The following is a 20,527-nucleotide window of genomic DNA, read 5'->3' on the forward strand; positions in this document are numbered from 1 at the left end:
CCATCTTGATCATTATTTGCACTTTTGTGTCATCTCAAAGATGCAAGCGCCTGAACCTCCAGACTTCTCTGGACATTTAACTTCATCCCAACGACAAAATATCTTGATCTTTCCTTTTCCTTGTCCAAAATGGATGACTTCCCACCTGCCTACAATGAAACCCGTCTGCCAGTTTTGCACATTCACCGAACCTATCAATGCCCCTTCGTAACTTTGTACTGTCACCGACACTGATTCTATGACTCTCCTCCATACCTCTATTGAAAAACGTCTCTGATATGTTCAGCTTCTTAAGTACTTTCTGAAGCTGTCCTGCCACATTTAATGACCTATATACTCAGATCCCACTGAATCGCCTTTTTGTAAACACACATTTGGTTACACACAATGATTATTATTGAACAAAGACAATTTTTGTTGAAACCTTCGGTCTTGAGGTTTCCTGCATGGCAAACACCTTCTACCAACCAGATTTCACTTGCCCACAAATCAGTACTGACCACTCAGGCTAAACAATATTAACATTGGCTTTCCTCTGGAATTGTTGTGATGAGTGCAAGGTGGAAAGTTTTGACAAAAAAGTACATTTAGCGATATTTGTAAGTTAAAAATGTTGGATTCTCAGGAGGTGTACCTCTTGTAATACAGTACATAGTTAGTTTGGTCAAAATGTAAAAATTCAAAATTGTATCTTATAATTCTGTACCGATGTTCTTGAACAAACATTTTTTTCATTTTATTGTCTGAAGTATTTTACTTGCCCTCCAGGTCAAAGTCTTGAGAACTCAAAAGAATTAATAGAGTCATAGAGATGTACAGCACGGAATCACACCCTTCGGTCCAACCCGTCCATGCTGACCAGATATCCCAACTCAATCTAGACCCACCTGCCAACACCCGGCCCATATCCCTCCAAACCCTTCCTATTCATATACCCATCCAAATGCCTCTTAAATGTTGCAATTGTATCAGCCTCCACCACTTCCTCTGGCAGCTCATTGCATACATGTACTGCCCCTGACGTCTCTTTTATATATCTTTCCCCTCTCACCCTTAACCTATGCCCTCTTGTTCTGGATTCACCGACCCCCCAGTCTATTTATCCTATCCATCTGGCATCTCGGCAGGGATAAAGAACGAATGAATTCAGAGCAGCTGATCTGCTTCTCTCCAGTGGTAACTATCCGGTGTTCAATGAGCTCAGATAAACAAACAGCCAACTACTGCTACATATACAGGTGGTCCATACACTCCCAGGTACAATTCAAATGGTATTGTTCAGTTTATCCTGCTCCTCTTGCTTCTATAATCCCATCGTTTAAATCATGACCTTGTTTTATTAAGAGACAGAAGATCAGCGAAAATATTACAATGGAAGAATGGCACTTGGGTGTGAGCAAGCACAAAAGCAGCAATGTTTTGGTTCATGTTAAGTTTCCAGGTGGGAGTGGGGTAAATGCAAAAGACTGGCCAGGAATGTATCGGATTCAAGAATATTAAAAGTGACATGGACACGGATGACAGATTCAGCCCCAGGTGAGATGGGGTGGGGATTGGAGACTGATGAAGTTCTGCAAATTAAAACGTCTGGTTTTCGCAACGAGGCGGGGGGGTGGGGTTAAGCTGTCAACACTCACCGAAGACGACACGCACATGGTGAACAGAGACATTCACCTTCAGGGAGAGGGATTGATTGATTGTTTTTACTCATTGAAGGTTAATAGCTTTGGTCTTCCACATTTTAATTGTAGGACAATTCTACGAATCCAGTAGCAGTGTCAGATAAGCAGTTTGATCATTTTAGTCACAGTGGAGGAATGGTGGGGAGATAAAGCCGGATATTGTCAGGGTACATGTGAAAACTAACACTGGGCTCTTGGCTGATGTCACCTAATGGCAGCATGGAGATAGATCCTTAGGGAACGCCCAACTACAAAGACTTGGGAGAGGAAAGGGAAGGTGGAGCTAGGGTGGGTGTTTGTAAGGATCATTAAAGACGACAGAGACAGTACTAGATACAGACAGCTCTGACTCTCTGATGGCTGTTTTGTGTGGAAGTCTATCAAAAGTCTTTGGAAAGTCACGGACACAATACCATCAGCTTTGCCACCATCAACCCTCTCTGTTTCTTTACAAAACATAAGTTGATTGCCTCTTCAAAAGAACGAGTATTTTAATCAAATATATTTTTACCTTATGAAAGTAATACTATTTTTTTCTTAATTACGAGCATTTGTCCATATCATTTTTAATTTTATCCAATTTCTTGTTTCCAATTTTCACAACCATCGAAGCTAAAATAATTGACCAAGGATGAAACATTTACAATACTCCAATTTTCTGGCCCCACTGCTAAAGTGTAAGGGATCTGAAAAATCTGCATTTTCTGCACTCTCACTTCCCTCAGTATTTGTAGATGGATTTCATGCAGTCCTGATACGGAGCAGCACAGTGGTTAGCACTGCTGCCTCACAATGCCAGGGTCCCAGGTTCGATTCCAGCCTCGGGTGACCCACTGTGTGGAGTTTGCACATTCTCCCCGTGTCTGCGTGGGCTTCCTCCGGGTGCTCCGGTTTCCTCCCACAGTCCAAAGATGTGCAGGTTAGGGTGAATTGGCCATGCTAAATTGCCCGTCGTGTTAGGTGTATTAGTCAGAGGGAAATGGGTCCGGGTGGGTTACTCTTCGGAGGGTCGGTGTGGGCTGGTTGGGCCGAGGGGCCTGTTTCCATACTGTAGGGAGTCGAATTTAATCTACTAACTTTACGCCCAGCCAAGCTAACTGACACCTTGTTGTCTGGCATTCATATCTGTTCCTTACTAATTATAAAGCATCTCACTGTCCGAATTCTCAAAACATAGCTACAACAGTTACTGGTGAACGCGCTGGTGTCTCAGCAGGTGCGATAACTGAGTGAATCCTCTCCCACATTTGCAGCAGGTGAACGGTCACTCTCCAGTGTGAATTCGCTGATGTTTCAGCAAGTGGGATAACTGAGGGAATCCCTTCCCACACTCGGGGCAGGCGAACGATCTCTGCCCGGTGTGGACGCGCTGGTGCACAGTAAGTTGCGAGGATCGCCTGAAGCCAGCCCCACAGTGACAGCAAATGAACGGTCTCTCGTCGGTGTGAACCCGTTGATGAGACATCAGGTCGCTGGAGCTCTTGAAGCACTTCCCGCAGTCTGAGCATTTGAAAGGTCTCTCATCGGTGTGAACCCGCCGGTGCCTCAGCACGTCGGACGACACCGTGAAATCCTTCCCACATTCGGAGCAGGTGAAAGGCCTCTGCCCGGTGTGCACTCGCTGGTGTAACAGCAGGTGGGATGACTGAGTGAAGCCCTTGCCGCACTCTGAGCAGGTGAATGGCTTCTCCCCGGTGTGGACCCGCTGGTGTTTGAGCAGGTTGGATGACTGAGTGAAGCCCATGCCGCACTCCGAGCAGGTGAACGGCTTCTCCCCGGTGTGGACCCGCTGGTGCTGGAGGAGGTCGGTTGCCTGAGTGAAGCCCTTGCCGCACTCCGAGCAGGTAACCAGCCACTCCCCGGTGTGGACCCGCTGGTGTTTGAGCAGGTTGGATGACTGAGTGAAGCCCTTGCCGCACTCTGAGCAGATGAATGGCTTCTCCCCGGTGTGGACCCGCTGGTGTTTGAGCAGGTTGGATGACTGAGTGAAGGCCTTGCCGCACTCCAAGCAGATGAATGGCTTCTCCCCGGTGTGGACCCGCTGGTGCTGGAGGAGGTGGAATGACTGAGTGAAGCCCTTCCCGCACGTGGAGCAGGTGAACGGCCTCTCGCCGGTGTGACTGCGCCGATGGGTCTCCAGCTTTGACGGGGAAATGAATCCCTTCCCACAGTCCCCGCATTTCCACCGTTTCTGCCCGGTGTGACTGCACTGATGTTTGGACAGGCCGGATGACTGGCTGAAGGCTCGCCCACACTCGGGACACGTGTACGGTTTCTCCCCAGTGTGGCAGCGCTTGTGCCTTAACAGGTCGGATGACTGGCTGAAGCCTCGACCGCACTCCGAACATGTGTACGGCTTCTCTCCAGTGTGAGCGGCGCCCTTTCCTTCCATGTTCAAAACCCAACAACTCTCGGGTTGCAATAAACTGGCTGACGTCTCGGTGGATTGAGATTCCCAGCTCCACACTCTCTCCTGCTGTAACCCTGTGAAATCGATTCAACACCCAACAAGTCAGGTTTGAGAGCACCCGCAAAAACACAAAGGCACGATGTCAAGTTGAGCTGAATGAATCGAGGCCGGCAAACTCGTCTCCTCTTAGTCTCGAGGTCACCCAAAACTGCCTGTGTGAGACTAACATCGAGTCTTCTTCACCCATCACCCCCTGTGCTCAGTAACCTAGGCTCCCAAGTTAAGAAGCACAGAGGCTTTCAAATTCTCATCCATCTTTCCCATTGTGGTTATGGTCATGCCTTTCTCTGTAAGCTCTTCCAGCTCTATAACCCTCCCGAGATGTCTGCGCCAGTCTTAATCCCGGCCTCTTTAACAATTCCTAACCGGACTCTGAATTTCCTCTCTCTGACCATCACTCACTTTCTCCCTGTAATAAACCCCTGAAAGCATTCACTATGTTGTTGGTCACTGGGTCTAATATCTCCTCATAGATACAAATGTTGCTGATTATGTTTTGGTGAAGACCATAAGATACGGGAACAGAAATAGGCGGTAGTATGTACTGCCGATGCTGGAGATTAGAGTGGTGCTGGAAAAGCACAGCAGGCCAGGCAGCATCCGAGGAGCAGGAAAATCGATGTTTCGGGCAAAACATCCTGATGGTTCATCAGGAACCATAATCGGGCACAGAAATAGACCATTTGCCCTATCAGATCTGCTCTGCCATGGCTACGTTTCTCAAACCCATTCTCCTGCCTTCTCCCTGTAACCCTTGGTCTCCTTGCTAATATAGAACCGACGTATCTCTGACTTAAAGACACTCAATGACATGGTATCCACAGCCTTCGGTGGCAATGGGTTCCACAGATTCACAGCCCTCTGCCTGAGGAAATTCCTCCTCATCTCAGTTCTAAAGGCTCATCCCTTCACTCTGAGGCTCTCCTATGAGCGGAAACATCATCGTCACATCCATTCCGTCCAGACCTCTCAGTATTCTGTAAGTTTTAATGAGATGACCACCTCATCCTTCCAAACTCCACTGTGTACAGACCGAATCCTCAGCTGCTCCTCACATAACAAGCTCTTCACCCCCAGGATCATTCTTGCAAACCTCCTCTGGATCCCCTCCAAAGCCCAGCCCATCCTTCCCTAAATAGACGGCCCAAACCTGAAAGACCTTGAACAGTTTTATTATGTGGGAGGTGCTAAATAAATACCCTTTTCTGTTGGTGATTTTACCTTAGTCCTGTTCATTCCCCACCGCTGGGTGAATATCTGTAACTCCTTATCTAACAGCATTATGGGAGGGGATTTACAACACAGACTGCAAAAGTTCAAGTAGTTGGTCTGGTCTTGCTAGTGGTTCTCAAATACCCAGATTAATGCTTTAACATATGTCAATATAAAGCATATGTTTAAAAATTTCCCATTGTTAAAACAACACCCTTTCACAGTGTCTCTTTAATTGTCCCTGTAACCTTTCTTCCTTTGATAACTTCACATTGGAAATAGCTGGGGCTGACTAGATTCCAAAGTCCTCGGAGTTGAACTAAGCAGCTTATTCTTGACCTCCAGTCAAAGGCAAACTGTGACAAAGGCATTCAAAGGGAATTAGATAAACACCCAAAGTCAAAATGATGGGCTTCAAGCACAGATCAGGGAGTGGAATGAACTAATTAGCTTTAACAAAGAGACATCACAGGCACAAGTTAAATAATCTCTGTGACCAACACTCACCCTAATACAAATTGGCTCCGAAATGGTCTCTCTCTGTTTCGAGACTCAGTTCTGCTGAATGTCCAGACGCATCAGTGACAGTCAGATTTTGACGTGATGTTTGGTTTGAGATTCCACTCTGCAGTTACTCATGTAACATTCTGTAAAAGTTTTTTTTAAACAAAATAAAATTACTGCCAGTCCAAGACAGAAATTCATGAAACCTATCCCCTTCCTGACCCAGAATGACCATGCTCCCTGCAGAAACATTGCTCGCCACCACCACTCCTTCCAGACCACCGCGGTCTGCAGTCCCTTGGTTCGAGGATGCTTGCTCAAAGTTGTGAATTCCTGTACTGGGTCTTCACATGACTGGGCAACCTTTTCACACAGAGGATGGTACGTGTATGGAAGGAGCTGCCAGAGGAAGTGGTACAGGCTGGTACAGTTGCAACATTTAAGAGGCATTTGGATGGGTATATGAATAGGAAGGGTTTGGAGGCATATGGGCCAGGTGCTGGCAGGTGGGACTAGATTGGGTTGGGATATCTGGTCAGCATGGACGGGTTGGACCGAAGGATCTGTTTCCATGCTGTACATCTCTATGACTCTCTATTTCTCTCATGTATATTTTAGAACATAGAACAGTACAGGCCCTTTGGCCCACAATGTGCCAAACATTTATGTTAATCTTAGGACAGTATGATAATTCAGTGAGGCCAATGCAGCCTGAGGGACATGCTGTCTGCATTCTGAATGAGCACAACCCAAGTCCAGCCATTCCAAACAGTGCCCCTTACAAAGATGGCGCCCACGCATGCGTGCTGCCCGCCCCCCACAAAGATGGCGTACGCTACCAGGGGCCTACCTCTGGGAGGAAGCCTCGCGGCGTCATTGTCATTTCCGCAAACGGGGTAACAGGAGGATCTCAGTCGGGTGTTGAAATCTTTTACAAGGTCCTTACCACGCAGCTCCATCCACCCGTCCGATCCATCGGCCGTTTCTTCCCGCCTGGTCCTTGACACTTCAGCAGCTCAGAAGCAAACACCCCTCCGTCGCCATGACAGGCTCCAGGCGGCGGCGGCCGTGCGCATGCGCAGTATCTCCCTACTATGACGACATGGGGACACCCCGCACCGCGGGGGTGTCTGGGTAGGCTACCTGTCAGGTCAAGGAGAAAGAAGAGAATCCAGGTTTGGTTTTGTTTGTAAACTGGAACATGGAGACGGAGATTAAATATTCATTTCCCCAAATACAATATGATATCCACATGGGCCACAGGCTGGTGCGATAATGTGGCATGCACCTCCTATTTTAAGTATCACATAATAATTGCATTTCAGAAAGTGCCCATTGTATTGTGCTGACTCTCAAAAGAGCATCTTACTTACTGCCTTTGGTCAGTGCATTGAGCAGAGGAGTTAGGTGGTCATCCTGTGGCTCTGCAGGCCATTGGTTAGGCCCCATTTGGTGTACTACTCCAGGATAGATGTTCTTAAATTTGAAAGGGTGCATAAAAGATTTACAAACTGTTGCCGGGGTTGGAATGTTTGAGCTACAGGGAGAGGCTGAACAGGCTGGAGCGTCGGAGGCCGATGAGTGAACTTACAGAGGTTAATAAAATCATGAAGGACATGGATAGGCTGCACAGCCAAGGTCTTTTTCCCCCAGCATAGGGTAGTCCAAAACTAGAAGGAATAAAAACATGTATCATTTGCCACCTTTAACCCTGATTGATCAAACCCCGCTCCCCACACACACACTTCAAGATAATGGGATGAGTTTCTCCTTTTCGGTCTGTGTCTTTACGAATGAGGTAAAAGTTACAAATCACACGACACCATGTTATCGTCCAACAGGTTTATTTGGACGGAGAAAGTCAGGACTGCAGGTGCTGGAGATCAGAGTCGAGAACGTGTTGCTGGGACAGCACAGTAAGTCGGGCAGCATCCGAGGAGCAGGAGAATCGATGTTCCAGGCATAAGCCCTTCAACAGGAATGAGGTTTGTGGGCCAGGACTGAGAGATAAATGGGATAGGGGTGGGGTTGGGAGGAAAGTCGCTGGCATACTGGCACTGGAACGTGTCCAGCGGAGATTCACACGGATGATCCCTGGAATGGCAGATCTAACTTATGAGGAACGGCTGAGGATCCTGGGATTGTATTCGTTGGAGTTTAGAAGATTGAGGGGAGACTTAATAGAGACGTACAAGATATTACATGGCTTGGAAAGGGTGGATGCTAGGAAATTGTTTCTGTTAGGCGAGGAGACTAGGACCCGTGGACACAGCCTTAGAATTCGAGGGGGTCAATTCAGAACAGAAATGCGGAGACATTTCTTCAGCCAGAGAGTGGTGGGCCTGTGGAATTCATTGCCACAAAGTGCAGTGGAGGCCGGGACACTAAATGTCTTCAAGGCCGAGATTGATAGATTCTTGTTGTTTCGAGGAATTAAGGGCTACGGGGAGAACGCTGGTCAGTGGAGTTGAAATGCCCATCAGCCATGATTGAATGGCGGAGTGGACTTGAACGGCCCTACTTCCACTCCTAGGTCTTATGATCTTATAAAGCTATAGGTGGATAAAGGGGAGGGAGAAGGTGATAGGTCAGAGGGAGGGGGGCGTGATGGACAGGTCCGGAGGCTGGTGCTGAGTTGGAGGCTTGGGACTGGGATAATGTGGGGGGGAATGAAGAAGCTTTGAAATCCACATTGATTCCCTGTGTGGTTACAGGGTCCCAAGGCAGAATATGAGATGTTCTTCCTCCAGGCGTCGGGTGGGTAAGGGTTTGGCGGTGGAGGAGGCCCAGGACCTGCATGTCCTTGATGGAGTGGGAGGGGGAGTTGAAGTGTTCAGCCACAGGGCGGTGGGGTTGGTGGGTGTGGGTGTCCCGGAGATGTTCTCTGAATCAATCCACAAGAAGGGTCCTGTCTCCTCGATGTAGAGGAGACCACACCGCGTGCAACGGATGTAGTCGATGACATTGGTAGATTTTTGACAGATGTGGAAGGATCCCTTGGGGCCTTAGACAGAGGTGAGGGGAGTGGTGTAGGTACAGATTTTGCACTTTCTGCAGTGACAGGGAAAGGTGCCAGGAATGGTGGGGGGGGGGGGCATGGATCTGATGGAGGTGGAGGAATTGGGAATAAGGAATGGTGTTTTTACAGGAGCGAGGGTGAGAGGAGGTCAAGTCTCAGTAGCTGTGGGAGTCAGTGGGCTTGTAGTGGATGTCTGTGGTTAGTTGGTCGCTGGAGAGGTCCAGGAAGGGGAGGGAGGTGTCCGAGATGATCCAGGTGAATTTGAGGTCAGTGCGGAAGGTTTTGGTAAAGCTGATAACTGTTCAACCTCCTTGTGGGAGCACGAGGCGGCACCAATACAGTCATCGATGTAGTGAAGGGACAGGTGGGGGCGGTGGCGGTGTAACTGCGGAAGATGGACGGCTCCACATATCCGATAAACAGGCAGGCATAGCTGGGTCCCATGTGGTTGCCCATGGCTACCCCTTTGGCTTGGAGGAAGTGGGAGGATTGGAAGGAGAAGTTGTTGAGGGGTGAGGACCAGTTCAGCCAGGCGGATGAGGGTGTCGGTGGAAGGGGACTGGTTGGGACGGGCGTGAGAGGAAGAAACAAAGGGCTTGGAGGCCTTCGTCATGGCGAATCGATGTGTACAGGGACTGGACGTCCGTGGTGAAGATGAGTCGTTGGGGGCCGAGGAACTGAAAATCTTGGAGGTGGTGAAGGTCGCGGATGGTGTCTTGGAGGAGGGTGAAGGGCTTTTATTTGGAAGCTCTAGCTTTCGGAGTGCTGCTCTTCATCAAGACCATATATGACACAGAGTGTAAAGGGTTACAGTGTCATTGAGTTGTAATGATATATCAGTAAGAAAAAAGTCACACAACACAAGATTTATGAATGAGGGCATGAATCTCCCTGTCTGTTGTGCGCTCCGCCCCTCTCCAATCCCATTGGTTGGAGGACCAATGCCCCGCCTCCCTTTCCTTCTATTGGTCCGCACTCCCCGTCAATCAGTAGGGCCCGGCGAAAGTGGAGCACGCGCAGTAGAAGACCCGGTCCTGCCCGGCGCATGCGCATTTGCCGTCCTCCTTCGGGTCGTCGATGGTCGCGGTCTTGTCCGCCCGAGACACGAACAGTGAGGATCAGGCGGATCGGTGATACCGATGGACCGGGCAGTGGGTAGGCGGAGAGGCTTCAAAAACGTCTCGTGTCGGCCGGAAACCGCGGGGGGGGGCGGCGGCGGAATGGCACCGGAAAGGGCGAGGATTGCAGGCCTCCTCCCGGCTATTTGGGCCCTGTTTGGGACGGCCGCCATCTTTGTTGGGGGCAGCGGGCGGCAGCAAGCATGCGCAAAGCGGATGGGGGGCAACTATTGGAATGAGTGGGCGGAGCTTGCTGCCCATTGTTCAGAATGGGTCCAACCTGTCCATCCACCCAACATCTTACTGAGGAGGCAGGGCAGGGAAGCAAAGGTGGCAATTCGTCCTGTCCACGCCCTGTCACCTCATGGGACATCCTGTGCCCGAAGATTCGTGGTTCTGTTCAGTCACAGGGCAGAAACTCACAACCCAGAGTCAACAGCATCCTCAAACCGAGGGACTGCTGACCAAGACAAGGGGCAGTGTGCGACAGGGCACATGCATGCTCATTTCTAGGCGAGGAGATCAGAAAGTTGTGAACTTCTATCCTTCACTGATTACGGCCGTACAGCACAGAAACAGACCCTTTGGTCCAACCAGTCCATGCCAACCATAATCCCAAACTAAACTGGTTCCACCTGCCTGCGCTTGGCCCATATCCCTACAAACATTTCTTATTCATGTACTTATCTAAGTATCTTTTAAACATGGTACCATAACCTGCATCCACTACTTCCTCTGGAAGTTTATTCCACTCTCTTTGGGAAATAAATTGCACCCTGTGCCTTTTTTAAATTTTTCTCCTCTCACCTTAAAAATATGCCCCCTAGTCTTGATATTAATAATATCCTTCCAAAACAGGGCAATCAGAACTGGACATTACTCCAGAATGTGCTGTACGACCTCAATTGATTTTGGAAACTTGATTCATTTTGTAAACTTCTTTTCCAGAATATTAAAAGAAGATTTGAAGAAGGAAACTCAAACCAAACATCACATCAAAAACGTGGCGGGAGTATTCAGGCTTTGAGTGTAAGTGTCTATCTCCTGGTCATTACAACTTGCTGTATAAAATTTATCAATTACATCTTCCACCTTCCATAAGTAAATCTCACCCAAAATCATAAACCTCTGCCTGAAGTTCTTTTCATAATTAGGCAATGAGAAAAATACTTTTCTCGATCTTACATAATACTATCAAAATCTCTAGCTTCTATCAAATCTCCCCTCAATGTCCTTTGCCACAAGAATTATCTTAGTTTCTGCAAAGCCATGATTTCCACATGCTTATCCACAATCTAATCTAATCTTTATAGCTCAGACTGTCCAGCTCAGTTAGCATCTTGGTATATCAGTCATAGAGATGTTCAGCATGGAAACAGACTCTTCGGTCCAACCCCTCCATACCGACCAGATATCCCAACCCAATCTAGTCCCACCTGCCAGCACCCGGCCCATATCCCTCCAAACCCTTCCTATTCATATACCCATCCAAATGCCTCTTAAATGTTGCAATTGTACCAACCTCCACCACATCCTCTGGCAGCTCATTCCATACTCGTACCACCCTCTGCGTGAAAAAGTTGCCCCTTAGGTCTCTTTTCTATCTTTTCCCTCTCACCCTAAACCTATGCCCTCTAGTTCTGGACTCCCTGACCCCAGGCAATAGACTTTGTCTATTTATCCTATCCGTGCCCCTCATAAATTTGTAAACCTCTATAAGGTCTCCCCTCAGCCTCTGACACTCCAGGGAAAACAGCCCCAGCCTGTTCAGCCTCTCCCTGTAGCTCAGATCCTCCAACCTGGCAACATCCTTGTAAATCTTTTCTGAACCCTATCAAGTTTCACAACATCTTTCCGATAGGAAGGAGACCAGAAGTGCATACAATATTCCAACAGTGGCCTAACCAATGTCCTGTTCAGCTGCACCATGACCTCCCAACTCCTGTACTCAATACTCTGATCAATAAAGGAAAGTATACCAAACGCCTTCTTCACTATCCTATCTACCTGCGACTCCACTTTCAAGGAACTATGAACCTGCACTCCAAGGTCTCTTTGTTCAGCAACACTCCCTAGGACCTTACCATTAAGTGTATAAGTCCTGCTAAGATTTGCTTTCCCAAAATGCAGCACTTCGCATTTATCTGAATTAAACTCCATCTGCTACTTCCCAGCCCATTGGCCCATCTGGTCCAGATCCTGTTGTCATCTGAGGTAACCCTCTTCGCTGTCCACTACACCTCCAATTTTGGTGTCATCTGCAAACTTACTAACTGTACTTCTTATGCTCGCATCCAAATCATTTATGTAAATGACAAAAAGTAGAGGGTCCAGCACCGATCCTTGTGGCCACTCCACTGGTCACAGGCCTCCAGTCTGAAAAACAACCCTCCACCACCACCCTCTGTCTTCTACCTCGAGCCAGTTCTATATTCAAATGGCTAGTTCTCCCTGTATTACATGAGATCTAACCTTGCTGACCAGTCTCCCATGGGGAACCTTGTCAAACGCCTTACTGAAGTCCATATAGGTCACATCTACTGCTCTGCCCTCATCAATCTTCTTTGTTACTTCTTCAAAAAACTCAATCAAGTTTGTGAGACATGATTTCCCACGCACAAAGCCATGTTGACTATCCCTAATCAGTCCTTGCCTTTCCAAATACATGTACATCCCGTCCCTCAGGATTCCCTCCAACAACTTGCCCACCACTGAGGTCAGGCTCACTGGTCTATAGTTCCCTGGCTTGTCCTTACCACCCTTCTTAAACAGTGGCACCACATTAGCCAACCTCCAGTCTTCCGGCACCTCACCTGTGACTATCGATGATACAAATATCTCAGCAAGAGGCCCAGTAATCACTTCTCTAGCTTCCCACAGAGTTCTCAGATACACCTGATCAGGTCCTGGGGATTTATCCACTATTTCTCCACAGTCTATATCTTCCATATCCTTTTCCACAGTAAATACTGATGCAAAATATTCATTTAGTATCTCCCCCATTTTCTGTGGCTCACACAAAGGCCGCCTTGCTGATCTTTGAGGGGCCCTATTCTCTCCCTAGTTACCTTTTTGTCCTTAATATATTTGTAAAAACCCTTAGAATTAAGGAGAATCCAATTTGCCGACGCTATCTCATGTCCCCGTTTTGCCCTCCTGATTTCCCTCTTAGGTATACTCCTACTTCCTTTATACTCTTCTGAGGATTCACTTGATCTGTACCTGACATATGCTTCCTTCTTTTTCTTCACCAAACCCTCAATTTCTTTAGTCATCCAACATTCCCTATACCTACCAGCCTTCCCTTTCACCCTGACAGGAATATACTTTCTCTGGATTCTTGTTATCTCATTTCTGAAGGCTTCCCATTTTCCAGCCGTCCCTTTACCTGCGAACATCTGCCCCCAATCAGCTTTCGAAAGTTTTTTTTTTAAGATTACTTACAGTGTGGAAACAGGCCCTTCGGCCCAACAAGTCCACACCGACCCACTGAAGTGCAACCCACCCATACCCCTACATATACCCCTTACCTAACACTACGGGCAATTTAGCATGGCCAATTCACCTGACCCGCACATCTTTGGACTGTGGGAGGAAACCGGAGCACCCGGAGGAAACCCATGCAGACATGGGGAGAACGTGCAAACTCCACACAGTCAGTCGCCTGAGGCGGGAATTGAACCCAGGTCCCTGGCACTGTGAGGCAGCAGTGCTAACCACTGAGCCACCGTGCCGCCTAATACCGTCAAAATTGGCCTTTCTCCAATTTAGAACTTCAACTTTTAGATCTGGTCTATCCTTTTCCATCACTATTTTAAAACTAATAGAATTATGGTCGCTGGCCCCAAAGTGCTCCCCCGCTGACACCTCAGTTACCTGCCCTGCCTTATTTCCCAAGAGTAGGTCAAGTTTTGCACCTTCTCTAGTAGGTACATCCACATACTGAATCAGAAAATTGTCTTATACACGCTTAAGAAATTCCTCTCCATCTAAACCTTTAACACTATAACAGTCCCAGTCGATGTTTGGAAAATTTAAAATCCCCTGCCATAACCACCCTATTATTCTTACAGATAGCTGAGATCTCCTTACAAATTTGTTTCTCAATTTCCCTCTGACTATTAGGGGGTCTATAATACAATCCCAATAAGGTGATCATCCCTTTCGTATTTCTCAGTTCCACCCAAATAGCTTCCCTGGATGTATTTGCGGGAATATCCTCCCTCAGCACAGCTGGAATGCTATCCCTTTTTTAAATCACATTCTGAAGCTACTGGAATGTTCCAAGCCCTGTTGGATCCATGTTAGCAAGCAAAATTTCCACAAGAGATCAGATTGGGTCAGGTGACGGGGGGGGGGGGCGGGTTTGGGAGATTCTGTCAAAGTTCTGGTTGAGTTGAAGGCACATAAAACCCATCGACTTCATGCTCGGCATCTCCTTCAACTTGTTTTCTCTACCTACTTTGTCTGCCTGTGTCCACCAACGCTACCCCCCCCCCCACCCCCGCGTCCCTCTCTCTCTCGGCCCCTCTACTGTCAGAGGCCAGATTCTAATAGCAGGGTGGCAGGTTCCTTACCCTGAAGGACTTTGCTGAACCACTCAGGGCTTTACAACAATCCAGCAGCTTTCAGAGTCAGCGCCAGTCACTTCCATTTCACAAACGGGCTCTATATTGTCTGACTCCCTTTTTCCTGTTTTGAATCAATTTCACAGAGGGGGATTTGCAGCTGGGAAGCGAAACCAAACGTCTCGGCAGCAGCCTGGTGTATCGTCGGACTTTTGAACATGGAAGGCGAAAGGGAAGCTCGCAGTAGGAGGAAACCGTACGTGTGTCCCGTGTGCGGACGGGATTTCACCCAATCGGCCAGTCTGTCAGGACATGAATGTGGTCATGACAGGGAGAAACCGTGGACATGTGGGGACTGCGGGAAGGGATTCATTTCCCCGTCGAGGCTGGAGACCCATCGGCGCATTCACACCGGGGAGAGGCCGTTCGCCTGCACCGAGTGTGGGAAGGGATTCACTCAGTTGTCCAACCTGCTGAGGCACCGGCGGGTTCACACCGACGAGCGACCGTTCAAATGCCCAGACTGCGGCAAGTGCTACAAAAGCTCCGGGGAGCTCATATGCCACCAACGCGTTCACACCGACGAGCGGCCGTTCAAGTGCTCTCACTGCGGCGCTGGGTTCAGATGGTCATCTCAGCTCATCGAGCACCAGCGGGTGCACACCGGGGAGAGGCCCTTCACCTGCTCCGAGTGCGGGAAAGGATTCACTCACTTATCCAACCTCCAGACCCACCAGCGCATCCACGTCGGCGAGAAACCGTTCGCTTGCTCTGACTGCGGGAAGGGATTCACTCAACTCTCCCACCTGCTCACGCACCAGCGGGTCCACACCGGGGAGAGGCCGTTCACCTGCTCCGAGTGTGGGAAAGGTTTCACGGCGTCCTCCATCCTTATGGCGCACCAGCGGGTCCACACCAACGAGACCCCGTTCCGGTGCTCGCAGTGCGGGACTGGATTCAAACACTCGTCGAACCTCACCGTACACCAGAGAGTTCACAGCGGGGAGAGGCCATTCACCTGCTCCAAGTGCGGGAAGGGCTTCACCCAGTCCTCCCACCTGCTGACACACCAGCGGGTTCACACCGGGGAGAGGCCGTTCACCTGCTCCACGTGTGGAAAGGGGTTCACTTGTTCATCCCACCTGCTGAGGCACCAGCGGGTTCACGAGTAACTGCCGAGTGATCGGATGGTGTTAATTCAGACACTGGAGCGGTTGAATATTGATAAGGAAAGGCTGTTGGATCTGTTGCCTGCCCTTAAACTTAATAAGGCACTGGGACTGGATGAGCTGTATCCAGGGACGGTGACAGTAAGTAAGGGTTGAAATTGGAGACACTCTCACCATCAGTTTTCATACCTCCTCATAACTCAGGCGACTCTAGAGGACTGAAGGCGGCACGTCGGCTCAGTGGTTAGCACTGCTGCCTCACAGCGCCAGGGTACTAGGTTTGATTCCAGCCTCGGGTGACTGTCTGTGTGGAGTTTGCATATTCTCCCCGTGTCTGTGTGGGTTTCCTCTGGGTGCTCCGGTTTCCTCCCACAGTCCAAAGATGTGCAGGTTAGGGTGGATTGGCCACGCTCAGTTGCCCATAGTGTTAGGTGCATTAGTCAGAGGGAAATGGGTCTGGGTGGATTACTCTTCGGAGGGTCGGTGTGGACTGGTTGGGCCGAAGGGCCTGTTTCCACACTGCAGGGAATCTAATGTAGGAAAAAAGCCTGCAATTTCTTTGTTACGCCCTTGACCAAAAATGAATGTAAAGGTAAACCCCGCAGCTACGGACCAATCAGGTTGATTTTGTTGCTTGGCGAACTTGGAGAGAAGCACACGTTTGGGATAAGGGAGAGTTAGCATCAATTTCTTACGGCAGAATCATGTTCAATTAACTTTCTGGAGTCTTTTTGAAGAGGTAACAGTCTGTGATTGAAGAGGGGAAGGCTATTGACATGGTGCACGTGGACCTATGTGCAAAACTGGAGCATATGGATTAACAGGGACAGTAACAACCTGGAGACAGAACTAGCTCAGTGGGAGGAACCTGACTGTCGTGTCTCATGGGTGTTTTTCAAGCCAGAGAATGTTTAAGGTTGAGTTCTCCCAGGGTCAGTATTGTCATAAAGATATTGTTGTGAATTGATTTTGTTTTTAATAAAATCTTAATGTATTAAACAGCCTAACAATCACTCAATATAAATACAAAGGTAACTGCTATGATCATGTGACTAGACCTAGCGGTAAACTTCCAAAGAGGCTGTACAGGACATTAGATAGGTCTCTGTTGGAATACTGCGTGCAATTCTGGTCCCCTCCCTATCGGAAAGATGTTGTGAAACTTGAAAGGGTTCAGAAAAGATTTACAAGGATGTTGCCTTGTAAGGATTTGAGCTATAGGGAGAGGTTGAACAGGCTGGGGCTGTTTTCCCTGGAGCGTCGGAGGCTGAGGGGAGACCTTATAGAGGTTTACAAAATTATGAGGGGCATGGATAGATAAATAGACAAAGTCTTTTTCCATGGAGTGGGGGAGCCCAGAACTAGAAGGCAGAGGTTTAGGGTGAGAGGGGAAAAATATAAAAGAGACCTACAGGGTAACTTTTTCACATAGAGGGTGGTATGGGTATGGAATGAGCTGCCAGAGGAAGTGGTGGAGGCTGGTACAATTGCAACATTTAAGAGGCATTTGGATGGGTATATGGATAGGAAGGGTTTGGTGGGCTATGGGCTGGGTGCTGGCAGGTGGGACTAGATTGGGTTGGGATATCTGGTCGGCATGGACGGGTTGGACCGAAGGGTCTGTTTCCGTGCTGTACATCTCTCTGACTCTATAATTCAAGGCAACAGCTATGTACCTCCTGATGGGACTGGGATTGTTAGTGGTGATATAAACTGTCAGATTGTCTCCAATGAAAACAGCAATGCACAAGAATTGAAGTCGTCCCTCACCTGTAAGATGTTAAGAGCTTCACTAAACCTCTGAGATGGGCTCAGGACATTAGATAGGTCTCTGTTGGAGTATTGCGTTATTGCATTGGCTATTTGCATTGCAAGACATTGTCTTAATGGTAACTGTACCAAACTGTCCGTCCACGCTAACCCCACTTCCCCTCCACTTGGGCCCATATCCTTCTAAACCTTTCCTATCCATGTATTTGTCCGAATGCCTTTTAAATGTTGTTCATTTACCCATCTCAACCACTTGCGCTGGCAGCTCATTCCATATCTGTCCCACTCTCTATGTAAAAGATGTTGCCCCTCAGGTTCCCTTTTATTCTTTCCCCTCTCACCTTAAACTGATGCCCCTCTAGTCCTCGTTTCCCCAATCCTGGGAAAAAGACTCAGTGCATTCACCCTATCCATGCCTCTCATGATCTTATACACTATAACATCCCTCCCCTCAGTCTCCTATGCTCTTAAGAAAAAAGTCCTAGCTTGTCCAACCTCTCCCTATAACTCAGACCATCGGTGTCCAGGCAACATCCTTGTAAATTTCTTCTGCACTCTTTCCAGTTTAATAACATCCTTCCCGTAGCAAGATGATCAAAACTGAACACAATACACACCAACATCCTGTATAACTGCAACATAACTTTCCAACTTCTAACCAGTGCCCTGACTGATGAAGGCCAGTGTACCAAAAGCCTTCCTCACTGCCCTGTCTACCTGTGTCTCCACTTTCAGAGAATTGTCCACCTGAACTCCAAGGTCCCTCTGTTCCTCTACCCTCCACCATTCACCATGAAATCCCTACCTTGTTTTGATTGTAAGACCTCACACTTTAGATTAGATTGATTCCTTACAGTATGAAAACAGGCCCTTCGGCCCAACAAGTCCACACCAACCCTCTGAAGAGCAACCCACCCAGACCCATTGCCCTACCTTACATTTACCCCTGACTAATGCACCTAACACTATGGGCAATTCACCTGACTGGCACATCTTTGGATTGTGGGAGGAAACCCACTCAGACACGGGGAGAATATGCAAACTCCACACGCAGTCGCCCGAGGCTGGAATCGAACCTGGTATCCCTGGCGCTGTGAGGCAGCAGGGCTAATCACTGAGCCACCGTGCTGCTCCATATCTATATTAAACTCTATTTGCCGTTTCTTGGCCCACTTCCCCAACTGATCAAGGTCCTGCTGCAATTTCTAATCACCTTCCTCACTGTCCACGATACCTCCTATTTTAGTGTCACCTGCAAACTTATTCATCATGCCTTGTACATTCGAGGCCATTTTAATGCGAATAGAGTGTGCACAGTCCATGAACTGCAGGCTAGCCAACTAACCAAGGAATTCCAGACTGCTCATTTTCAGCTAAACACACAGACACTGATAAACTGCTATGTCTCGGTTGTGTTTCCATTTACGTTGCTGCTAATTGACAAATGTCTTTTATTCTTTGATCTCCTCTTACATATTTGCGAGCGTGCTGTGTTGTGAATTATCCACTCGCCGGCAACTGAGAGTGTGTCAAATAAAATTTCACTCTGGTTTAATTTTACCCCAGTGTTTGCTGAAATGCTTACAAAGTCAAGGCCCACAGACAGAAGAATAGAGAAAGTCAACCGGCTCTGCTTAAAAACAGGGGGGGAGTAGTTAAGTCACCATCTGCTTATGGGGGGGAAGCTGTGGAGAGAAACCAGCTTCAAAATGTGCAAACCATCTGTAACACTCAAAGCAAACTATCCAGGACAGCTATTCTCCTGGTTTGACCAGCCAAAGTGTTCCAGTGCCCATCAACTGATGTCTAGCGCAAACCAGATGTGGAGGAGTCAGTGTTGGACTGGGCTGGACAAAGTTACAAATCACACAGCACCAGGTTACAGTCCAACAGGTTTATTTGGAAGCACTAGTTTTTGGAGCGACGCTCCTTCGTCAGGTGGTTGTGGAACATAAGATCATAAGGTCTTTATAGCAAAAACCTGGATTTGTACAATTAACAAACTTTGGAAATATAGAATCATAGATGTACAGCATGGAAACAGACCCTTCGGTCCAACCCGTCCATGCCGACCAGATATCCCAACCCAATCTAGTCCCACCTGCCAGCACCCGGCCCATATCCCTCCAAACCCTTCCTATTCATATACCCATCCAGATGCCTCTTAAATGTTGTCATTGTACCAGCCTCCACCACATCCTCTGGCAGCTCATTCCATACCCGTACCACCCTCTGCGTGAAAACGTTGCCCTTTAGGTCTCTTTTATATCTTTCCCCTCTCACCCTAAACCTATGCCCCCTAGTTATGGATTCCCTGACCTGAGGGAAAAGACTTTGTCTATTTACCCTATCCATGCCCCTCATGATTTTGTAAACCTCTATAAGGAGGAGAAAGTGAGGTCTGCAGATGCTGGAGATCAGAGCTGAAAATGTGTTGCTGGAAAAGCGCAGCAGGTCAGGCAGCATCCAAGGAACGGGAGATTTGACGTTTCAGGCATAAGCCCTTCTTCAGGAATCCTGAAGAAGGGCTTGTGCCCGAAACGTCGACTCTCCTGTTCCTTGGATGCTGCTAAACCTCTATAAGGTCAACCGTCAGCCTCCGACACTCCAGGGAAAACAGCCCCAGCCTGTTCAGCCTCTCCTAAGAGCTCAAATCCTCCAACCCTGGCAACATCCTTGTCAATCTAAAACCAGTCTGCCTCAAGATTGGGACACAGACAGACTCTGACCTCATACCTTTAATGCATTGTCTGAGCTGAGAAGCCACCTTTTGATAAAAAACCTTACATTATCCCGAGAAGGTGACTTAAAAGGAGTTCTGGGATTTACATAATAGTGAACCAAAACCTGCACTCTAAAAGAAAAAGGCTTAACAATCCAGGTTTGTTCAATATATCGCTGTATGACACTAGTCTTTTTGCTATAAATTCTGTGTCTTATGATCTTATACTCCTCAACCACCTGATGAAGGAGCAGCGCTCCGAAAGCTAGTGCTTCCAAATAAACCTGTTGGGA

The 20,527-nt window shown here is 48.2% G+C and overlaps 1 protein-coding gene and 1 pseudogene across 2 annotated transcripts; one reads left to right on the forward strand and one right to left on the reverse strand.

The window, feature by feature from the left end:
* Positions 1–752: 752 nt before the first annotated feature.
* Positions 753–20,527, reverse strand: part of LOC132828706 (zinc finger protein 271-like) — a 32,456-nt pseudogene continuing 12,681 nt past the window's right edge.
* Positions 7,817–19,057, forward strand: LOC132828690 (zinc finger protein 239-like). 2 transcript variants are annotated; one of them, XM_060845768.1, is made up of 3 exons: positions 7,817–7,853; positions 10,954–11,034; positions 14,720–19,057. In XM_060845768.1, exon 3 carries the CDS (start codon positions 14,792–14,794, stop codon positions 15,743–15,745), a length of 954 nt encoding a protein of 317 aa, XP_060701751.1. In that variant the 5' UTR covers positions 7,817–7,853; positions 10,954–11,034; positions 14,720–14,791; the 3' UTR covers positions 15,746–19,057. The 2 variants fall into 2 exon arrangements, with proteins under 2 accessions (XP_060701751.1, XP_060701750.1); XM_060845767.1 differs by lacking the exon at positions 7,817–7,853 and adding an exon at positions 9,955–10,042.

The sequence above is a fragment of the Hemiscyllium ocellatum genome, chromosome 27 (genome assembly GCF_020745735.1).
Source record: "Hemiscyllium ocellatum isolate sHemOce1 chromosome 27, sHemOce1.pat.X.cur, whole genome shotgun sequence".
In the NCBI taxonomy this organism is placed as follows: domain Eukaryota; kingdom Metazoa; phylum Chordata; class Chondrichthyes; order Orectolobiformes; family Hemiscylliidae; genus Hemiscyllium; species Hemiscyllium ocellatum.